Consider the following 21,579-nt stretch of genomic DNA (forward strand, 5'->3'; position numbering starts at 1 on the left):
GTGTCGTCCGCGTAACAAACTACGCTCAGACCCGGAAGAGGAGCACTTAGGGCGCTACGCAGGACCCAGTCGTAGCCGATGTTCCACAAGAGAGGGCCAAGGACCGACCCCTGTGGAACACCGCGCTGGACGGGGAAGCGGAGCACCGCCCCACCGTGCCCGGTGCACACGACCGACCTGTCCTCGAGGTAGGACCCGATCAGCCGACGGAGATACGCAGGGACGCCGTGATACTCCAGCGCCCCCGCGATCACCGACCAGGGCAAGGTGTTGAACGCGTTGGCGATGTCAAGGGACACCGCCAGTGCAACCCCGCCCTGGCCGACAGCCTCATCAGAGAGGGCACGCACGCGCATCACCGCGTCGATGGTCGAGCGGCCCTCCCTGAATCCGAACTGCTCCGCTGACAGATCGGGACCCACCCCCGTCAGATGCTGGACGATGCGGGCGGCCACCACCCGCTCGAGCAATTTCCCAGCCTCGTCCAGCAGCACGATGGGACGATATCCCGCAGGTGAGTCCGCGGGGCGTCCCTCCTTCCTTAGCAGAACAAGTCTGCCCGTCTTCCACTGCTTCGGAAACCGTCCCGACTCGAGGCAGGCTTCATAGAGCCGCACGAGTCGGTCCCCAAGGGCACCGAAGGCCAAATCCCAGACCCGGCCGTGAACACCGTCAGGGCCGGGGGCCGCGTCCTTCCTCCGCATCCTCGACACGGCCGCACGAATCTCCTCCTCCGAGATGCTCGGAGGGACCACCTCAGCAGGGGCATCACCGCTCACGCTACTGCGTGGTGGCGCGCCCATGGAAGGGGGCTCGAAGCCCCTCTCCATCCGCGGGAACAGCCCGGAGACAATCTCCCGCAGCTGCTGAGGCTGGAGACGTTCCGTCACCGGGAGCGCCCATGGCCGCAATTTCTTGCGGACCGTTTGGTACGGGCGCCCCCAAGGATCTTGGTCAAGCGTCTCCAGGAGCGTCTTCATGCTCTGAGACTTGGCCTCGCCGATGGCCCGCCGCAGTGCCTCCTGCTTCTGACGGCAGTCGGCATGCAGGCGGGTCGCCACCTCCGCGAAGTCCGCATCGCGAAGGCGGCGACGGCGGTGGCGGGCGCTTCGGCGGCGCGCCCGCACGCACTCCTCTCGGAGGAGCGCGATCTCGGGCGTCCACCAATACGCACCGCCACGCGGAGCGCGACCGCTGACCCGGGGCATCGCAGCATCGCAGACGCGACGCATCGTACCCCGGAACCATTCGGCCTCCAACTCCACGTCCACTAGACGCGCGGGCATCGGCGCCCACGCGGCCACTGTGGCCGCCTCCACCGCAAGCACCTTGTTCAGGCGCTTCAGTGCCCATCGCGGGAATGACCGGGGAGCACTACGCGGGAGCTCCTCCTCGCCGCGGGCGTCTTCGGCCGGCGCGTTCAACGAGGTGGAAACGGAGAGCTCAAATCGGACGAACCGATGATCCGAAAGCGTCTCCGCCCCCTCGAGGACACGCCAACCACAGACACGGCGCGCGGCGGACGGAGACGCGAACGATACGTCCACGTGTGGGAAGTACTAAACATGAGTTAAGTTGGTCCCAAAAATTCGTCAAATTAAATTTAAAATAGTGGTTGAAAAGTGCGTTTTAAAACAGCTTAAAGAACTTTTAAAAAAAGTAATATTATCGTTGTTTTTTCAATAAGATCACAGTTTATATAAGTTTTTAATACACCTGGAAATACCACAACAAACGGTAAGTTGCAATATTCTTATTTTAAATACAATATTTCGACAAAATAAAAAATGTATATTTTTTCCTTTCTTTTTGGGGAAAATTGGGACGTATGTAGGGTAATTGGGAACGAGACTGGAAAAATTAGGGACGAGAAAACACATACTTGGAACGCCAAAAGACAAAATAGGGATGGCTTGTTAGGGTTGTCACTGATATCTTATAATAGATTTTTTAGCCTATTCTATCACTTAATTGCGTGATGTAAAGAAGGTTAATGTGTTTATCAGTTAGTTTATGTAAGTATTATAGGTAAAAGAAAAGTATATATATAATTACTTTTTTTTTTTTTTTTTTTTTTTTTTTTTTTTTTTTTTTTTTTTTTTTTTTCGCGACATTTACCTTGTAATGTCTGCCCGGTCGTATGTTCTTTATAGCAATAAAAAAAAAAAAAAAAAAAAAAAAAAAAAAAAAAAAAAAAAAAAAAAAAAAAAAAAAAAAAAAAAAATTAAAAGTTAAAAGAACTCAAACGAATCAAAACTTTTGTTATTTCAGAATCTATTCACGCGTCGAATCATGATTTTGTTAACATTCACAACGCACACACAAATAAAAACAGGCCTCAGATTTTAAATGTAACATTAATTAAAAATCCGAGATATCCAATTATGAGTCAGTGAATTAATTGAGTTTAGTTATTTAGCTTAGAAAGAATTTCTTTTATTTTTGTTATTATTGGCAGTAATCAGATAAAGCTGTTATTTTATCTTATTCACCTGATATCTTACTCTTGCTCAAAGATTATTTTGAAAATGTTGATTAAATAAAATTGTATTATTGCATTTCCAGTCCTTTTGTTTTCTATTTTTTATTCTATTTTATGATTTTGTTTCAGAGTTGTGATTTTTAAGGAAATAAAATAATAATTTTCTAAAATATAACATGCACATACTTTTTTTGATCATTGTATTGTTGATTATCATTCACGTCACATCGCTTCAGTATAGAAACCAGCTTAATTTACACTATGTTGTGTATTGTGCTTAAATTATGGATTGTATTCATCATTTCGGTCCATATAAATAATTATATGGCACCTACCTATATATCGCAGTACTGCGAGTTGACAACCCTTACAAATATCCCAATTTAACCCTTAACCGTGTCAATTTACCCCGGACGCTGGGTAAATTGGGACGGCCATTATTTTACCGATTATTTCTTTAAAATGAATAATTAAAATAATGTAATGGCTTATATCACCTAGGTACGTTCAAGACTCAACTTATTTCTTTGGTTGAGCAGTGACTATTTAATTGGAACTATTTTAAAATTCAATCTGAAGGTCGATTTTGTCCCTATTTACCCCATTGTACGGTATAGGAAAATGAATCAAAGTCGCGAGATATATCGAGTTCTTTCAAAAAGTCCATTGAACTCTTCCAGAATCATTACTTCATCTTTGTTTTCTGAATAAGTTCCATTTAATTTTTGCACTACAGATATAGTGCGCTACAGATGTGAAAGTGCGCAAATGTGAGAAAATGCAATAAACCCGCTAGACATGATTCTCGGGATCCTCCAAAAAGTCCACACCAAAAGTATCAGTAAATAATTACCATTTCATTGAGATTATATTTAATCCCTTCTCACCTCATCTCATTTAATTTCCTGCTAATTGATTAATGTTTCGAACTAATCAATTTCATTTCATTTCACTTCATAATAATAATATTATTTTTCATAAAAGAAAAAAAATTAAAGATTAGGCTGTATGGTATGATATCTTTGCCTTTCTAGCTAAAAAATAGAACTACTACATCATGAATGACAGTTGACAGCTTTTTTATTTCACTTAATGCCATTGTCGTAATTATGTTTTTATTATCTAATTATCTAACTTATGTTACTTAAGTACCTACACAAAAACTTTTGCCTCGATTAATATAAATTATACTGTAATTACCATTTTTATACAACATATAAACAATTTAGTTAGAGTAGTAGTTTGCTAGGAATTCATAGTACATAATTGACTTTCTATTTTAAAACTACTTTTTTGAAGTATTTTGAAATATTATTCTGATTATTTCAATTCAAAGTAAATGTGATATCGGTCAGATTAAAATGTTCGAGAAATCAAAATTATAACGTGTGCTATATCATTTTAATAATCTACCGTTAGATGAATTCACTTTTTTAAAGAACAAAACAATAAACAAGATTGTATGATAAAACTGTTAGGCGCTACGCAGCGCTGCGTTTCGAACTTGCTTTCCACAGGTCGTCGCTCTTCAGTTCGTCGCCTCTCGTTACGAAAGTTAGTCGCGACGATGATAGTCCTTGCCGTCGCCGCCGGTGTATTCGCAGCCGCTTGGCTCAACATAGGTTTCTATTATTCTCTCACAGCTTCCGTGCTTCTGGTTGTTCTATATTTGATACTCGTTCAGAAAAAATTCTGCTACGTGGCGATAAAAACGATTCCACGGGATGTAAAGTAAGTTGTTTATACAAAAAAAAAATTAGAAGCCAATGGAATAAAGTTTTAAAAAATGACATTTTAGAGATGAATTTTGCATAAAAATCACATTTCCGCTTTATTTTTTAAAATCGATGAGTGGAATGACCTAAATAAACAAACAAAGTAAAAACACATTAACACATTTTTTCAGGGCATTATACACATACATACAGATATTATGGATAACTCGAAAATTCAGCAAGTTGAATCTCACTGTACCAGATATATTCCATGACACAGTGCAAAAGCATCCGGATAAAGCATGTTTCTTATTCAAGGATGAAGTATGGACATTTAAAGAGGTTTGTATTTGTTAAGAAAAGTTTTTTAGAAAAATTGTTTTTATCCAATCAGTATTTGTTGTGCTGTCATGCTTGTCACACAGTTCTTTTTGTCGGTTAAATCCATGTTTTTTATTAATTATCATTAACTTTGAAACCTGGTGATAACTTAGAAAAAGTGATTCTTCTTATTTTATCCAATAAGATAGATTTCTTCTTAACACAATGATAAAAGTTATCACATAACATTAGTCAATGATAAGCCGTCCTTTGATTTCAATATACTACACTTAAACCACTTAAAAAGTTTTCAAATTTGAAAACTACACGACCACAGTGACTTATCATATGCATGTGCACAACTTTAGGGGCAGTATGTACAAACTGTCTGTTAAACTAGTGACAAAACTTTCACTACAGACATCAGTTCACCACATGATACAACTTTAGATTCCTCATAAATGTATTATTGTTTCAATATGGATAAGTACAGTGTGAAGCATGTTTAATTTTATTTTTGGTAACTATAAATCTAAACAAGTTTAACATTATATGATATTGTATTGTATGTTAGGTGTTTTGTTTAGTGGTAGTGATCTGATAAGCGCCATTCCAGGGGCCCTGAAATTTTGATAGCTGCCTCACAGCAGTGGCAGTACTATAACTTTGAAGTCGTCGTTGCCTAACGGATAAGACGTCCGGTGCATTGGTGTTGAGCGATGCACCGGCGTTCGAATCCCGCAGGCGGGTACCAATTTTTCTAATGAAATACGTACTCAACAAATGTTCACGATTGACTTCCACGGTGAAGGAATAACATCGTGTAATAAAAATGAAACCCGCAAAATTATAATTTGCGTAATTACTGGTGGTAGGACCTCTTGTGAGTCCGCGCGGGTGGGTACCACCACCCTGCCTATTTCTGCCGTGAAGCAGTAATGCGTTTCGGTTTGAAGGGTGGGGCAGCCGTTGTAACTATACTTGAGACCTTAGAACTTGTATCTCAAGGTGGGTGGCGCATTTACGTTGTGGATGTCTATGGGCTCCAGTAACCACTTAACACCAGGTGGGCTGTGAGCTCGTCCACCCATCTAAGCAATAAAAAAAAAAAAAAAAAAAAATTGGATAATTCAGAGTGCTTGCTGAGCTATTAATGTCGAACCAGAAATGAGAATTTGACACTTCTAATACATATCACAATGATCACAAATACTTTATGGCCTCAAAACCATTTTTCATTCAAAGTTTTATTGTTTTATTCCTACGTAGTCACAGTAGTTCAGAAGTTTCTGCAAAGTACATAAACTAATCTAAAAACGATAATTGTTATAATAACAATAATAATTTGGAAGTCAGAGCTTATGTTTTATTTGTTTTGTATTTATGAAAAATACATAGAGGCACAGACTGTTGAAAAAAAACGTGAATTTTTCATTACTCTGTATGAACGTACAAGGTCATGATGTTTCTCATGTTCAATGGTGACTGGAGCCGATAGACACAAATTAAATGCCACTGCCCGAATGCTTAGTGTATGATTGCTTCGCCACAAGAACAGCCATGATGGGAATCTTACGATTTTCTTTTCAATTTTGGTATTTGTTTACCGGTATTTGGTATTTGTTTGTTTTATGTCGTTCGTGAAAACTTATTGATAGGTTCGGTACGTATTAACTTACAAAAATTGATACCTGCATGTAAGAATTGAACGTGAGCATAATTTCATCACTTGTATGAACATGGCGGGCATCACTTTAGGCCACAGACAATTCTATAACATGTGACCAAAAGGACTTTTTGAGATAATTTTGACATTGTTTTCGATTAATATGGTGGGGTAAAGTCCTTTATATTACGAAAAATAAAATAAAATTTCGAAACAAGTTTTATGATGGCGTTTTTTTTTATTGCTTAGATGGGTAGATAAGCTCACAGCCCACTAGGTGTTAAGTGGTTACTGAAGCCCATAGACATCTAGAAGATAAATGCGCCACCCACCTTATAAGTTCTAAGGTCTCAGTATAGTTACAACGGCTACCCCACCCTTCAAACCGAAACGCATTACTGCTTCACGGCAGAAATAGGCGGGGTGGTGGTACCTACCCGTGCGGACTCACAAGAGGTCCGACCACCAGTAAAAAGTATGTAAATACACACATAAAGTACACATTTTGCGGTAGGCAGCGGCTTGGCTCTGCCCTTGGCATTGCTGAAGTCCATGGGCGACGGTAACCACTCACCATCAGGTGGGCCGTATGATCGTCTGCCTACAAAGAAAAAAAAAAAAAAAAACATACACATACATACATATAGGTACATAAAGCTGTGATGTACAATATAAAACTTTGAGGCAGTAAAATAACAGGTCCCTGGGCACGGACCCACCCTCCGAGTACTATTAGAGGAACAAGAAGTAGAAATAAATGTTAACTAGAATGTGAATAATCTCTAATGATAATATTAATATGATTGTATTAACCGAAACCGCAGTGTGCTTAATAGTGGCTTACTAATGAGTTATGCACGTGGGAATTACGTAATAACCAAGAACGGGTTTGATGGTCATAGTACAACATGCGAGTTACACACTAGAAGCAGTCAAGTTTTATGTTACCTTGTTATGTCAAAAATATTGTCTTAACGATCATTTCACAGAGCACAATTTTATAATTTTCCATTTGGTTATATTCTCATGTACTGATGTAATGAGAAAAATTTCAAAGTATAATGGGAAACAGATTCATCTTAATATTTGCCATATTAAGTATAAATAGGTAAAGGCGAAATTTTTAAATACCATTCTCCCGTGTCGTCTACCGATCTCTTTTTTTTTTTGCTTAATATCTGTTGATAACCTAACTACTGTTATTAATAAAAAAAATATGGAAATAATTTTCTAACCAGCCGTAACAAAATGGCAATAGAGAATTTTTATCAGGAGATCACATTAATAATAATAAATATTGTTACGAAAATTATCTTACAACTTCAACGCCAACATGATAAATATAGTAAATTGAATTGCACCACTGTGAATATGAATTATGATAAAACACAATGAAAATATTAGAGGTTTTAAAATATTCCACAAAAATGAACGCCAACAGATAGATAACCTAGAGTTGTTTTCGAATAAATTACGAACAGCGTGTGTGATATATTGAACAAACCAATCAATCAGGTTAGACTTCTTAACGATAACGTCCATTTTTGTTTAATGTAAACGTTTTATTATTCATTTAAAGAAACAATGACCGGGTTGATTCAGGTTCAAAGGTTAAAATCTTTTATGCATGTCGTAAATAGTACACTTTTGTTTCATAAAACTGTAATTTATTAATTCTTTCCTGAGTCACGACTTGGCGAACAATAGAATGTTCAGTAAACTTTCTGGTTTTTTTTTCCTTACCTATGCTGTTAGCCTTGAGAGGCTATTTCAGCTTCTTAACGTGTATGTAGGTGAGCTCACGGGGCTCAAACCGGGAGTGTTGCTAACACTGGCCCTACCAAAAGCAGTGCTTCGTAGAGTCTACCATCGGAGCGGAAACGCGACCCACAGAAAATCCGGCGATAAACTCAGTGGCCTGTATCTATGGGTTAATTTACGATTTTCCAATGCACAAGACCACATTGGCCCTCTCCTTCGGGTAGTAAGACAGATTTCGCTAAGGCTACACTATAGAAAAACAATATCAATCTATTCTCAATTTGACCACAGACTTTAAACAATAACAAAAGTTTGACAATAAACAAAGCGTCTGTACATATACATATATGTGTTGTGTCGAATACATGGTAGTATGTGGAATGTTTTTATTACTGATATAATTAAATTTTTATGCATAATTAAAAAAAAAAAATTCTGCACTCTTTCTCTATATTCTCTATAAGTGTGTAAAATTTCGTACTCTTTCGAGCGCGCAATTTTCGTAAAAAGGAGTACAGAGTTTTTCCTTCATGTATTACTATACAGATTCCGTCAGGCCACGGGAGCTAAAGAATGAAACTCCCGGTTTATTCGTAACGACGTAACGAATGATACGACTGTTCCGACGCTCAAATCCCTCAAAAAAACTTTAACAAAAAAACATACTTAACACGTCTTCACGAACGATTTCCACGATGAAGGAATAACATCGTATTTCGGCTTCGGATCTCGTTGCATTGAGCGGGAATTTCATATACCAAAACTGTTTTGCTGTTTCAGGTGGAAGATTACAGTTTACGTGTAACAGCGGTTTTGAAATCGCAAGGCGTTAACAAAGGAGACATTGTTGGTCTCCTTTTCAACAATTGTCCCCAGATGCCGGCTGTATGGATGGGTATAGCCCGTCTCGGCGGCGTTGCACCTCTGATTAATACGAATCAGAGAGGCAACGCTTTATTGCATTCCATAAACGTCGCTAAATGCGACTATTTGATATTTTCCGACGAGTATCAATCAGGTAATAATAATATTAAGTAAATCATGTGCTTAAGCACTTTTCAGATTGCGAATATGATAATAAAGTATTCTTAGTTATTGACTAGCGGTATTGTCTTTTTTCCTTATCTATATAATAATAATGATGTCTTCATTTAAAATAAAACTATTAAGGCTTTAAGTAATTACACGCGCTTACACTAGTAATCGACAGATTGCGGTAATAGTTCTAAATCGGGCCACAGCTACGTTAATAATATAAAAATGTATTTACAGACGTCCACTTATGTATAACTGGATTAACAAGGACATTGCCCGTAAATATATGTATATATAAAAAATAATTTATGTGAGATAATCGTCCCCTTTCTATTATCACACCAATCGCCAGGAGGAGAGCTCAGCGCTGCCTTTAATAGCCCACTGAGTTTCTCGTCGGATCTTCTCAGTGGGTCGCGTTTCCGATAGTAGATGGTAGATTCTGCAAAGCACGGCTCTTGCTAAGGTTCGTGTTAGCAACGTCGTCAGGTTTGAGCCCCGTGAGCTCACCTACTAGTTAAGGTTCCGCTGATATAGCCTCTCAAGGCTCTCTGCTAGGTAGGAAAAAAAGCTGCCTTTAAATTCAGCATGTGGGTAACCACAGAACCACAGTACGATTCCAGGAGTCGTTTTTAGCATCATTTGACCCTGAAATCACTGCCTTCAATGATCGAGTGCTATGACAATTTCTTCAAATGAAGTTTTAATCGAATCTTTGACGACAGACGGGTTCTTAGCTGCGCTAATTTACGTGGTACCACTTTCCAATAAAAACAAGATTTATTTTAAAAGTACAGTCGTTTTGATTGAGTAGACACATCTTAATAACACCATAATAAACGTCACTGGATCTTGTGAAGTAATTTCAGCACGTGCCAAGGCACACACGTGACTGCTAAAAAACTGAAATACAGAGTTGTGGGTCCTTAATCTATACCATATCTGTATAGAATAGGTGAATTTCAAAATAAACACATATTGCATGCCATCTTCAAATATTGTCAGCATCCAAGATATACATATCTATGTTTTCAACTTTTAGAATTCGTCCTTAGCCTTTATTAGCAGTAGTACTTAAAAACTATAAAATCACTTAACGTATAGGTAATAACAGTAAATAATAATATTGGCAACAATATCGACGTAATATTTTTGATTTCGAGACATAATAATACTCGTGAGGGAATTATTTATTGAAAAAATACAGATTATTACATTAAAATTATACCAAATTTGAGAATTGAATACCAAGCGTGCGCTTGAGGTGATTCGAATAAGGAACTATAATTCTTAAACTCTCACAGAGAAACGCGGGACAAAGGGTGCGGGAGCCATACGGCTTTAATGTTGTTTGCATATCGACGCTTGAAAGGCAAACTTGACTAAGCGACAATGCGTGAACTTTACAGTAGACTAATTTAAAGTTGAAATACCTGAAAAAAATATGTTTTAACAAATCTAGCTGTAGGATTGAAATGATTTTAATAGACCTAGAAATATATTTCTTTTTGCGCATCGATTATTGTCGCTTAGTCACGTTTGCCTTTCAAGCGTCGATATGTATAATGTAGTTTGTAGGCAGCGGCTTGGCTCTGCCCCTGGCATTGCTGAAGTCCATGGGCGACGGTAACCACTCACCATCAGATGGGCAGTATGCTCGTCTGCTTACAAGGGCAATAAAAAACTTACTAAAAATGATGTTAGATTTTTATCTCGAACTAGGCATCTCGAAAAGTGTCTTTATACTGATATATTAAAAAAATAACTAACAATTTTTTTTTTTTTTCAAATAAGTCACAATTAGTAAGTAATATTTCAAATTAATTTCAGCCGTTCAAGACGTGGCGGGTCAATTGAATCCGTCATTAAAACTTTACAAATTCACTCACCGCGACCTGAACAGTTCGAGCGGAAAGTCCAGGGAGGGCGGCGACGCGATCCAAGATTTTACAAACTTATTGGAAACGACACCGCCTGCGACTTGGACGTTGGCTGACGGAGACGGATTCGAAGGCAAACTGCTGTATATATATACGTCCGGAACTACAGGGCTACCTAAGGCAGCTGTTATATCGAATGCGAGGTAATATAAAACACGTCGTGGTCTAAAAGATAAAACGCTAAATTTTTTTGCTTAAATATGTACTTGTCAAATGTTCAAGAACGACTTTTTTTAATTATTTTGTTGCTTAGATGGGTGGACGAGCTCACAGCCCGCCTGGTGTTAAGTGGTTACTGGAGCCCATAGACATCTACAGCGTAAATGCGCCACCCACCTTGACATATAAGTTCTAAGGTATCAGTATCCGAAACAGTATTTCTGCCGTGAAACAGTAATGCGTTTCGGTTTAAAGTGTGAGGCAGCCGTTGTACTGATAAAACGGAGACTTCGAAGTCTTGTCTCAAGGTGAGTAGCCGCATTTACATTGTTGATATCTATGGACTCCGGTGACCATTTAACACCAGGTGAGCCGTGAGCTCGTCCACCCATTTAAGCAATAAATTAAAAAAATGTTTGCGGCTAAAGCTTTTCTACTAAAGTTTTTTGGTAATTACCCTAAATCGGTGGTATAGCTCACGACCGACCTTTGGTTAAGCGATTATATGATTATATGGTATAACAAACAAACAAATTCTAAATCCAACAGGCTAGGCTTTTTATCATTTGTTTTGGATTCAAGAGACAACAAAAATTACATCTAATATCTTGAATATAGTGACTCCGATCGAAACTCTAACCTAGACCCAGCGGTACAGTCAGAGCCACTAATAACTACATATAATTATATCGTTTCATTTCAGGTTCGTATTCATGGCAGCGGGTATCCACTTCTGGCGTCTCAATTCTTCAGATATCATATATTGTCCGCTGCCTTTATACCACACAGCGGGAGGAGTGATCAGCGTGGGCCAAGCACTGATTCTTGGATGTACAGTCGTGTTGAAAGCTAAGTTCTCAGCTTCGCAATACTTCCCTGATTGTGCGAAATATAACGCTACGGTAATTTGAACCTTATTACGATTAGAGTTAAAACAGAAAAGTGTTTTTGAATTTAGAAGATTGTTATTCCAATGTAATTCTTATTGTCATGTCTTAAGGTGTATTGACTGGCTTTATGCGCTGACGGTAGAGTGAACTTGTGTGAAATGTTTTATTTTGTGATTCTTCAAGCTAAACGAGTAAATATGGTTTTTTTATTAGACGTCTTATTAATCCATGAATTCCACCGCCTCTCTAAAATTAATCCGTTTAAAAATTCAAAATCCATTTAAGTGTTAATAAATTCTCGAAATTTAACCGGAAAACCATTTCACTACTACACCTTTCGTTCAATTTCATCCCGTAACCAATTTCAGATAAATTTAATTCATGCCGGTCCGTTTTACTTTAAGTATCACAGGTATGACTTAGGTATTTTCTAACAAAAGCTATGGCTGTATAGGCTGCGATCCTTTTACGTATCTATTTCGACATGATAAACGAAAAACTATATTCTTCGAAAACCGCTCACAGGAGACGAGAATTAGTTTTTACCAACATTCATTACGAAACCATATTTTTTATTTTTTTTCAAGCTATATCTTCCTAACCGTGTAATGTTAGTACCACAGTATGTGATAGTGCCATATCAAAAGTGTAGCGTACCATAAGCCACGGTCAACATAAGCTAAGCCTATAACTAAACAATAATACTAACTAACATGTGAACATCAACTCTTCGAGTTTGCCACTTTCCAAACGGTCAGTGGTATCTGCCAAGTTCAGAAGCCGCATAGCAATATGACGACGATACTTGGTTTAAAAAAATACAAATGAGTTTGATCTATAACATTTCCATTGTGTAATTAATAAATTCAAAATTAGTATACACAAGGTGAACATAATGAGTTTTTACTGTGTTTTACTTTTTTCAAATTTGCTAATGAAACAAAATTGAAATCATCAATATACAGAAGTAAAGTTACCTACAAAGTAAAAAAGAAATTTCTTGTGTCAAACAAAACAGAAAAAAAACTTACTGAAATTTGTATCAGAAGTTCAGAACTCAGTGCCTGTACGCTTTCCATTGCTGGCAAATATCAGTCAGAAAAAAAAGTCAATCAAGGTTACCAATACCCACCTTTTATAACAGGTTCACCGTTAATGTGACCATAGTATGAGTTTGGATCATAAAACATTTAGAAATCTCCGAGGACTGAATTGAATGAAACCATTATACAATAGAAGCAAGGTTTGCAAGAAGCGTTATTATTGTTTACAGCACACAAATAGAGTTTAAAATTAAATGACATGACGACTATTTTTATTAATGAGATGCACACGTGTATTGTACGCACAGGCCGCCCACTACATAGGCGAGATGTGTCGTTACGTCCTAGCGACGCCGCCGTCGCCCGCCGACACGCAACACAACGTGCGCGTCATCTACGGGAACGGACTAAGGCCACAAGTAAACTGTTTTATATATTAATTTAATTTTATGTACTATATTACGTACTATATTTATATAGTATTATTTATATTTTTAGTGGTGGTAGGACCTCTTGTGAGTCCGTCCGCACGGGTAGGTGGGGTGGGGCAGCCGTTGTAACTATACTTGAGACCTTAGAACTTATGTATCAAGTGGGTGGCGAATTTACGTTGTAGATATCTATGGGCTCCAGTAACCACTTAACACCAGGTGGGCTGTGAGCTCGTCCACCCACCTAAGCAATAAAAAATAAAAAAATAGTATTTCAAAAAAGTTGCTCAAAAACTATCATGGTTTATTAAAAATTTATAATTGTAAAACACGTAAACCGATAAACATCATTATTAAAGTGTTTTATTTTACATACGTTGTAATATTAAAGGAATACGCAATAAGATCCATGGCATTCGTAGTAAAAGTGTTAATCGCAATGTCCTAACCCATAATCTTTTAGCTACAACATTTTATCTACTACGAGGGCGGCACTGAAAATTTCGGGAATTAACGAAGTGACACAACATTACTATTTAAAAATGTATTTATTGCTTTTCGAAGTATTCTCCGCGAAATTTAACACATTTTTGCATATGATGGAACCAATCATTGAAGCAACCATTCCATTCGGAAGTTGGGGTCTCCAAATTGGCCGTTTTGTAGGCGTCCACAGCTTCTTCAGGTGATGAAAATCTCTGTCCACGCAATTTATTCTTTATTTTAGGGAAAGTATAGAAATCATTAGGGCTTAGGTCGGGGTTGTACGGCGGATGGTCTAATAATTCTATGTTTTCTTGCTCTAAAAACTCTTTTGTTCTGTGCGCGGTGTGAGAACTCGCATTGTCGTGATGGAGGATGATGCGGCGGTTGCAGTTCTCTTTACGGAGTTCAGAAACGACCTGTGGCAAACAAATGCTAACATACCATTCTGCATTAACCGTTCTTTGTTCCTCAAGAGGATTAGTCGTAACATGGCCGGTTTTTGGAGACAAACGTGGCCACCATTTTTTTTGCAATACTCCGTGAACGAACAATTTTTGTTGGCTTTAACTCATTTTCGAACACCCAAACTCGTGACTGGTTTTTTGTTTCGGGTTCGTCCGCATATATCCAGGATTCGTCACCCGATACAATGTTGTGTACAGCATTTGAGGATCCTGCGTAGAATCTTTCGAGAGTTCTGACGCACCAAGTAACGCGAGCCGCTTTTTGCTCTTCACAGAGCGAATGCGGTATCCATCGGGAAAACAACTTTTTTACACCTAATTGTTCATGCAAGATTATTTGTATTTGACTCATGCCAATGTCTAAAGTTGCCTGAATTTCGCGGTATGTCACATGTCGATCTTCCTCAATCAGCTTACGCACAGCATCAACGTTTTCTTGGATGACTGCAGTTTTTGGACGACCTTGACGGGGATCATCACTGAGCTTGACACGTCCACGTTGAAACTCAGCAAACCAGCGATAAATTGTGGTTTTGGATGGGGCTTCATCACCAAATGCAGAAATCATCCGGTCAACACACTGTTTTTGTGTTAAATCACTTCGAAAGTCATAATAAATCATCGCTCTTGAATTTTCTCGAGTCAATTCCATTTTCTCAACGACTAAACAAGTGTGACAAAACCTCGTGACAAGACCGATAATCTTTTTTTAAATAAATAAATGGTATTCGATTTTTAAAACCAAGGAGTTTTTAATTAAAAAGATTTTAATATGACAGGAACAGTGGAAATATTAAATTCCCGAAACTTTTAGTGCAGCCTAGTATCTACACTACATAAATATGTGTAATACAACTAATTTAAAATTTCCCAATTAAATTCTACTAGTTCTTTTGTATCCAATAATACGATGCCTAATTTGTACATTGGCGAGTTCATTTCAGAAAAAAAAAGTAACAATATAAGGTATTTTTTTAATTGCTTGTTACAGATATGGACGGAGTTCGTAAAAAGGTTTAATATTAAATATGTAACGGAGTTTTACGGGGCAACAGAAGGCAACGCTAATATAGGTACACTTTTGTTTTTCGCCTAATAAGCTGAGAGTCGCCTGATCTTGGATATCAGTGAAATAAAAATTGATTTATTTATTTATACTATTGCTATAATTTTGTTAATATCACTATTAGGAATATCTATTGGGTTTTTCTTTTCAGCGAACACTGATGGTACTCCAGGAGCCATTGGCTTTGTGTCACGGATCATTCCGAGCGTTTATCCGATCGCCATCATCAAAGTAGACCAAGAGACAGGAGAACCGATAAGGGACCAGAAAGGCCTTTGTCAGGTAACTCATACATACTCATAAATTATTTATACCGGTAAATTTCGCGTTTAGATTTCTGATTTTATCGTAGAAACTAAGACGTATGTTCCGTATGTTCCATGGGGAGTGCTCTGAGGAATTGTTCGAGATGATACCGGTATCTCGTTTTTACCATCGCACCGCCCGCCACCGGAGTAGAGTTCATCCATACTACCTGTGGAGCCACTGCGGTCATCCACAGTGCGTTTCCAGAGGTCTTTTTTGCCACGTACTATCCGGCTATAGAATGAGCTCCCCTCCACGGTGTTTCCCGAGCGGTATGACATGTCCTTCAAACGAGGCTTGTGGAGAGTATTAAGCGGTAGGCAGCGGCTTGGCTCTGCCCCTGGCATTGCCGAAGTCCATGGGCGACGGTAACCACTCACCATCAGTGGCCCGTATGCTCGTCTGCCTACAAGGGCAATAAAAATAAAAATAAAAAAACCGCGACTAATCCGTGGCAATGTTGAGAATTTAACCGCTTTGAAAATCTTGTGCAACACTCTATTTTTAATAGTGGCAACAATTACAGGTGACAGCTGTCAAAAAACAGAGTTGCCATCGACACGAATAAAAAAAAACATAAAAAAATTTGGACTTTTTGGTGGGAACGCTAGGAGCGAAGTTGTGTGAATTGTTTTATTTTATCTATTTAGTGTTTCTTCAGGTTTAAATGTGTAGTAATAACGGTGGTTTATTAACTGCTTAATATCTTGTGAAAGTGCACAAATGTGGGAAAATGAAACGAAGCCGCTAGATGTAGCTTCTCGGGATCTTCCAAAAGTCCACTGAAAAAGTCTCCGTAAATAACCACTCTTTTATAGAGATTATATTTCATCCCATATCGTCACATCTCATTTCGTTTAATTTCAAGCTAATTTATTAATGTTCCCAATTAATCAGCTTCATTTCATTTCACTTCATATTATCATTTTTCATAAGAAAAAGTTATAAAATTTTAGGCTGTATGGTACCTTTGCCTTTCGAATTGGAAAATTAAACTGCTGCTATACAAAATTTTGGTATTTCATTAAAAGCGGATGTATAGTATGCGCATGAGTTCATGTCCATCGGGGCCAGAGGCGACGCGCGGGGGACAGCTCACCCCGCCTTCGCCCACCTCCTAGCATTTGTCTAACGTCAAGTATTGTCCTTGACGGTTGTGACGCGCGCTTATCCATATCGAAAATTTACGCTAACGCTATTGTGTTATTTCATTGTGAATAAACCATGACTACTCCGCTTCCAACAAGTTTAGGTAGAAAAAAACCTACTGAAAAAATATACTGATTCCGACTCTGATCTGTCGGTTGTCTTTTCATATGATAAGTGATTGAATTGGAATAAAATCGGTAGTTATTATCGACATTACCATAATAACACAGCACTACCGCATTCCTTAGGATGGACATAAAATCGCGCGCCTACTGTAGGTGTAATGCGATAAAAAAAAAACTCCACTCAGCGCAGAGACCAATGAATTATCTTATTTATTTCTTCATAACAAGATTCTAAACAATCGTCGTTGAATTTACGATGGCTTTGTAATGAATTCGTGACGTGACTTCCAGTTGGCCGAGCCGAACGAGCCGGGCGTGTTCATCGGTAAGATCCAGACGCGGAACCCGGCGCGCCAGTTCCTCGGCTACGTCGATAAATCCGCGTCCGAGAAGAAAATCGTCAGGGACGTGTTTGAGCATGGCGATTCTGCCTTTATATCCGGTTAGATGTTATTTTTATACTGGAAAAAACGGTATTAAAAGGAAAATAGGGTACCGTGATATTTACAGATTTTATCGGGTATTTGAATGAAAGAGTTCTCTCGATCAAGTTTTTGTTAAGTGATCACGGAAGCCCTACGTGATCACTTCACAGCGTGAATGATGTCACTTATTGTCAAAGTTGAAGTTTCAATTGTATTTTTTCTCTCACTCTCTGTTCTGTTAATGACTTTTACAGTTAAAAATTTTATGAAGTTACAGTTACCGTAAAATATTGAAATTTATTGGTGCATTTTCTGTATTGCGACTTATTTGAAAAAGAAGGTGTGCAGAGTTTTTTGCTGATTATTCTCAGGGGTGAAACTACATTTTGAATTGATGCTAATGTCATGATCATTTGAAAGTCCCCATACAAAAATTAATGAAATAAAATAAAGAAAATGTTTGTTTGGTTTTCTTTTCATACAATTAATTATGATCATTTATAATCCGATATTTGATACCGTCCAGGGACCACAAGCAATTTTGTCTGGTAATTGAATAATGATAATTGAATATCAGTCTTTTATTTCTAGGCGACATCCTGGTGGCGGACGAATTAGGTTATCTGTACTTCCGCGACCGCACCGGAGACACGTTCCGGTGGCGCGGAGAGAACGTCTCCACCACAGAGGTCGAGGCGGCCGTGTCTAGATGTGCCGACCATAGAGACGCGGTTGTCTATGGCGTATTGGTTAGTAAAAAATAATAAGTGTTTGCGTTAAAAAAATCCGATTCCGATCCGGTGATAGATTCTGCGAAGCACTGCTCTTGCTAGGGCTACTTTTAGTAAATTCTCTAAGGTTAGAGCCCCGTGAGCTCACCTACTCGTTCAGCGAATGTAGTATAATCCCTCGAATAGGTAGGTTTTTTATTTTTATTGCTTAGATGGGTGGACGAGCTCACAGCTCACCTGGTGTTAAGTGGTTACTGGAGCCCCCATAGACATCTACAACCTAAATGTGGTAGTGGCCCGGAGGCCTTTCCAGTTTCACCAGGACAGGTGGGCAAGCAAAGGCTCAGCCAGGAGCCTTGAGATATGAGTTCTAAGGTCTCAGTATAGTTACAACGGCTGCCCCACCCTTCAAACCGAAACGCATTACTGCTTCACGGCAGAAATAGGCAGGGTGGTGGTACCTACCCGTGCGGACTCACAATTGGTCCTACCATTAGTAAAGACAAGGCCAACAAGCGCAATAATAAAATAAAAAAAAAGTAGGTCGTATTTCCTGTTTTTGATTGAGTATGAGTGGTTTAAAGGAAGGAGAAATGCTATTGCAGGTGCCGAATATCGAAGGTCGGGCGGGTATGTGCGGGCTCGTGGACGCGGCGGGCACGCTGGACCTGCGCGCGCTGCACGAGCGGCTGGCGCGCGACCTGCCCGTCTATGCGCGACCAGTCTTCATGAGGATCATGGACAGCGTCGATATGACCGGTCAGTATTTGGGGTCGTCAGCTTAGGTGTGACGAAGGACGGTAATGTATTATATTTTTAAGGCGCTTTACCGGCGGAAAGGTTTCACGGAGTTTAACGTAATAATAATATAAAGTGTCATTAGATTTGTCTCAATGAGTGTGACAATATGGTTTCAATATTGTATCTGCGAAAAATACAGACTAATGCAATCATTGATTTAGCTAATATGTAATGTACTGTAATGGTTGTAATTTGTTTTGTTTATCAATAAAAAAATATCTTCTAAAATTAAATAAGTAAGTTCAAAATTTTAATCTACTCAGGGTTTGTATCCAGCATAGAAAAAAATATACATTAATAATGATATAGGTAACCATTACATAATTATATGTAAATATATGTAAATTAATTAATTAATAACTGATATTGCGAATTAAAATTGTTAAATAGATGGGGGATATTTACAACACGTCTCAACACAAGTAAAATCAGTTCAGACTAAACATTTAACTCCTCTTTTGACAGTTCGTGCAGAGCAAAACGACCAAGATCCATATTAAAACTCGCTCAATTTTATAAACGACCAGGATCTATATTAAAACTCGCTAAATTCTATTTTTCAGGTACATTTAAGATGAAAAAGACTGATCTCCAAAAGGAAGGTTTCGACCCGGCTTTGGTGAAGAAAGACAAACTTTACTATTTAGATCCGAAATTGGGACAGTATCTGCCCCTGGGGAAGGAGGAATACGAGAAAATCATCAGCGGACAAATCAGGCTGTGATGCTTAACGTTTATTAGCACGACGAAACATTTCTCGATAATCTGAACGGCATTGTGAATGTCATGAGTCTTCTGTGACAAATATTGACTTATTACGAAATGTATTTATCGATAGCAATAGCAAAAAAATTCAATATTCGAATTTGATATCGACTTTAACACATTGACTGCCGGCCGTGTAGGTCACCGGTGACCTGCATGGCGAACTGAATTAATTATGTCGATTTATTTTACTAAGCGCCTAGATTGCCTAACTTTGCCTTTGGTTTGTTAAGTATGTTTTACCCTTTCAAGTCTCTTAGAAATAAATATATTCCCAGTACCTTCAGATTCGTCTTTCGTAGCGGCTACTAGACATTCCGTCGCCTTAGCATGGAGATCGAAAAGAGAAATCGACATAATTACTTCTGCGCGTCACGCAGGGCACCGGTGACCTACACGGTAGACATTAAATGCAACTAGAAGCGAATATTTAGTTTAATTCTCGACGAACAAGCAATATAGTTGTGTATATAGTGTTGTTTTGTTGACAACGTTTCGCTCAGATTAATATGTATGAATAGGAAATACGCATTTTAATAGCATTTTAATATTAGTGATTTTAATTTTATTTTAGCATTAAATGACTAGATCAGTGATTCTTAACCACTGTTCCGCGGCACTTTTGTGTGCCGCCAAATTTTGCGAATATATAATAATGTTAATATTATTATATTATATCATTTTAAAAGAAAAATATTTTAAACATGAATATATATGTAAATCCACAAAAAAAAAATGTATATTTAGTTTACTTCGTATATTAAATTTTTTTGATAAACTATTTATGCAGTGTAAGTAAATAATTTTTATCTTTTTTTTTGTGTGCCGCCAAATTTTGAAATCGTTTAATATGTGCCGCAACAAAAAAAGGTTGAGAATCACTGGACTAGATGTTGCCTTCGTTTGATCAAGACAGCTACGGCTCAATTTAATTAAAGAGATATGGTGACGGGAAGCGTCTAACAACACGAAAGGTTTCAAGGATTTTACGGTGGAAGTCGTTGTACGTTAAACTATATTAAAAGTTATATTAAGAATTCTGTATGTATTTATTTTGTGCGGCAAATCAAGTTAGATAATGTACGTTAGGCGAGGACGCACTGAATGTGCGGGCGCGGAGTGAAAGAGACAGAGAGAACTGCGCCGCAAAATTTTAATTTTTGATGGTGCGTGTACATGAGACGGCAGTATACCGCGCTAATGAAGGAAATGTTAATTTTAATTTTATTGCCTTAATAAGCCGAAGCATGCAGTCTACCTGGTGGAAAGTTGTAACTACCGTCCATGGATAATGGCAATTTTTTTTATTTTCCTACTTATGCTGATAGCCTTAGAGGCTATATCAGCGGTACCCTAGCGTGTAGGTGAGCTCTCGGGAATCAAACCAGAGGTATTGCTAACACTGGCCCTAACAAGAGCAGTGCTTCGCAGAATCTACCACCGGATCGGAAACGCGACCCACTGAAAAGATCCGGCAAGAAACTCAGTGGGCTGTGTCTATGGGTTAATTTACTCGCCGAGCCCTTCATCGCAAGCGGCAGGCTCGGCGAGGACCGTGACCAGCTGGCTATGCCAGGGGACATCCACGCCAAGGGAGTCGCTTGGTGGGTACGGCTCTAAAACATCCTTGGGCCCGCGGTCTGCTAAATATGTGCAGACCGTTAAGTCCCACATAACCCGCGCGAAAACTTCGGCCCGCTATCCAAAAAGGGGGGACAATCGCGCCCCTGCCTATCGTAAATACGCCTTAAGCGTTTGAAGGTTAAAAGAACACGTCTCGCAACGTTCCAAATGTGTCCGATGTTCCATAGGGGGGTA

At 38.9% G+C, this 21,579-nt stretch overlaps 1 protein-coding gene across 3 annotated transcripts; it reads left to right on the forward strand.

Moving 5' to 3' along the window:
- The first annotated feature begins 3,558 nt into the window (after positions 1–3,558).
- On the forward strand, positions 3,559–19,866 carry LOC114250225 (long-chain fatty acid transport protein 4). Of its 3 annotated transcripts, none has more exons than XM_028184004.2 (13): positions 3,559–3,674; positions 4,000–4,213; positions 4,389–4,539; positions 8,726–8,963; positions 10,811–11,063; positions 11,783–11,981; positions 13,321–13,431; positions 15,385–15,466; positions 15,611–15,741; positions 17,331–17,481; positions 18,056–18,213; positions 18,801–18,954; positions 19,560–19,866. In XM_028184004.2, exons 2-13 carry the CDS (start codon positions 4,050–4,052, stop codon positions 19,718–19,720), a joined length of 1,953 nt encoding a protein of 650 aa, XP_028039805.2. In that variant the 5' UTR covers positions 3,559–3,674; positions 4,000–4,049; the 3' UTR covers positions 19,721–19,866. The 3 variants fall into 3 exon arrangements, with proteins under 3 accessions (XP_028039805.2, XP_028039803.2, XP_028039802.2); XM_028184002.2 differs by having other exon boundaries at positions 3,587–3,674; positions 3,972–4,213; XM_028184001.2 differs by lacking the exon at positions 3,559–3,674 and having other exon boundaries at positions 3,807–4,213.
- Positions 19,867–21,579: the final 1,713 nt, after the last annotated feature.

This window comes from Bombyx mandarina, chromosome 04 (assembly GCF_030267445.1).
Source record: "Bombyx mandarina strain Sakado chromosome 04, ASM3026744v2".
Taxonomy (NCBI): Eukaryota; Metazoa; Arthropoda; class Insecta; order Lepidoptera; family Bombycidae; genus Bombyx; species Bombyx mandarina.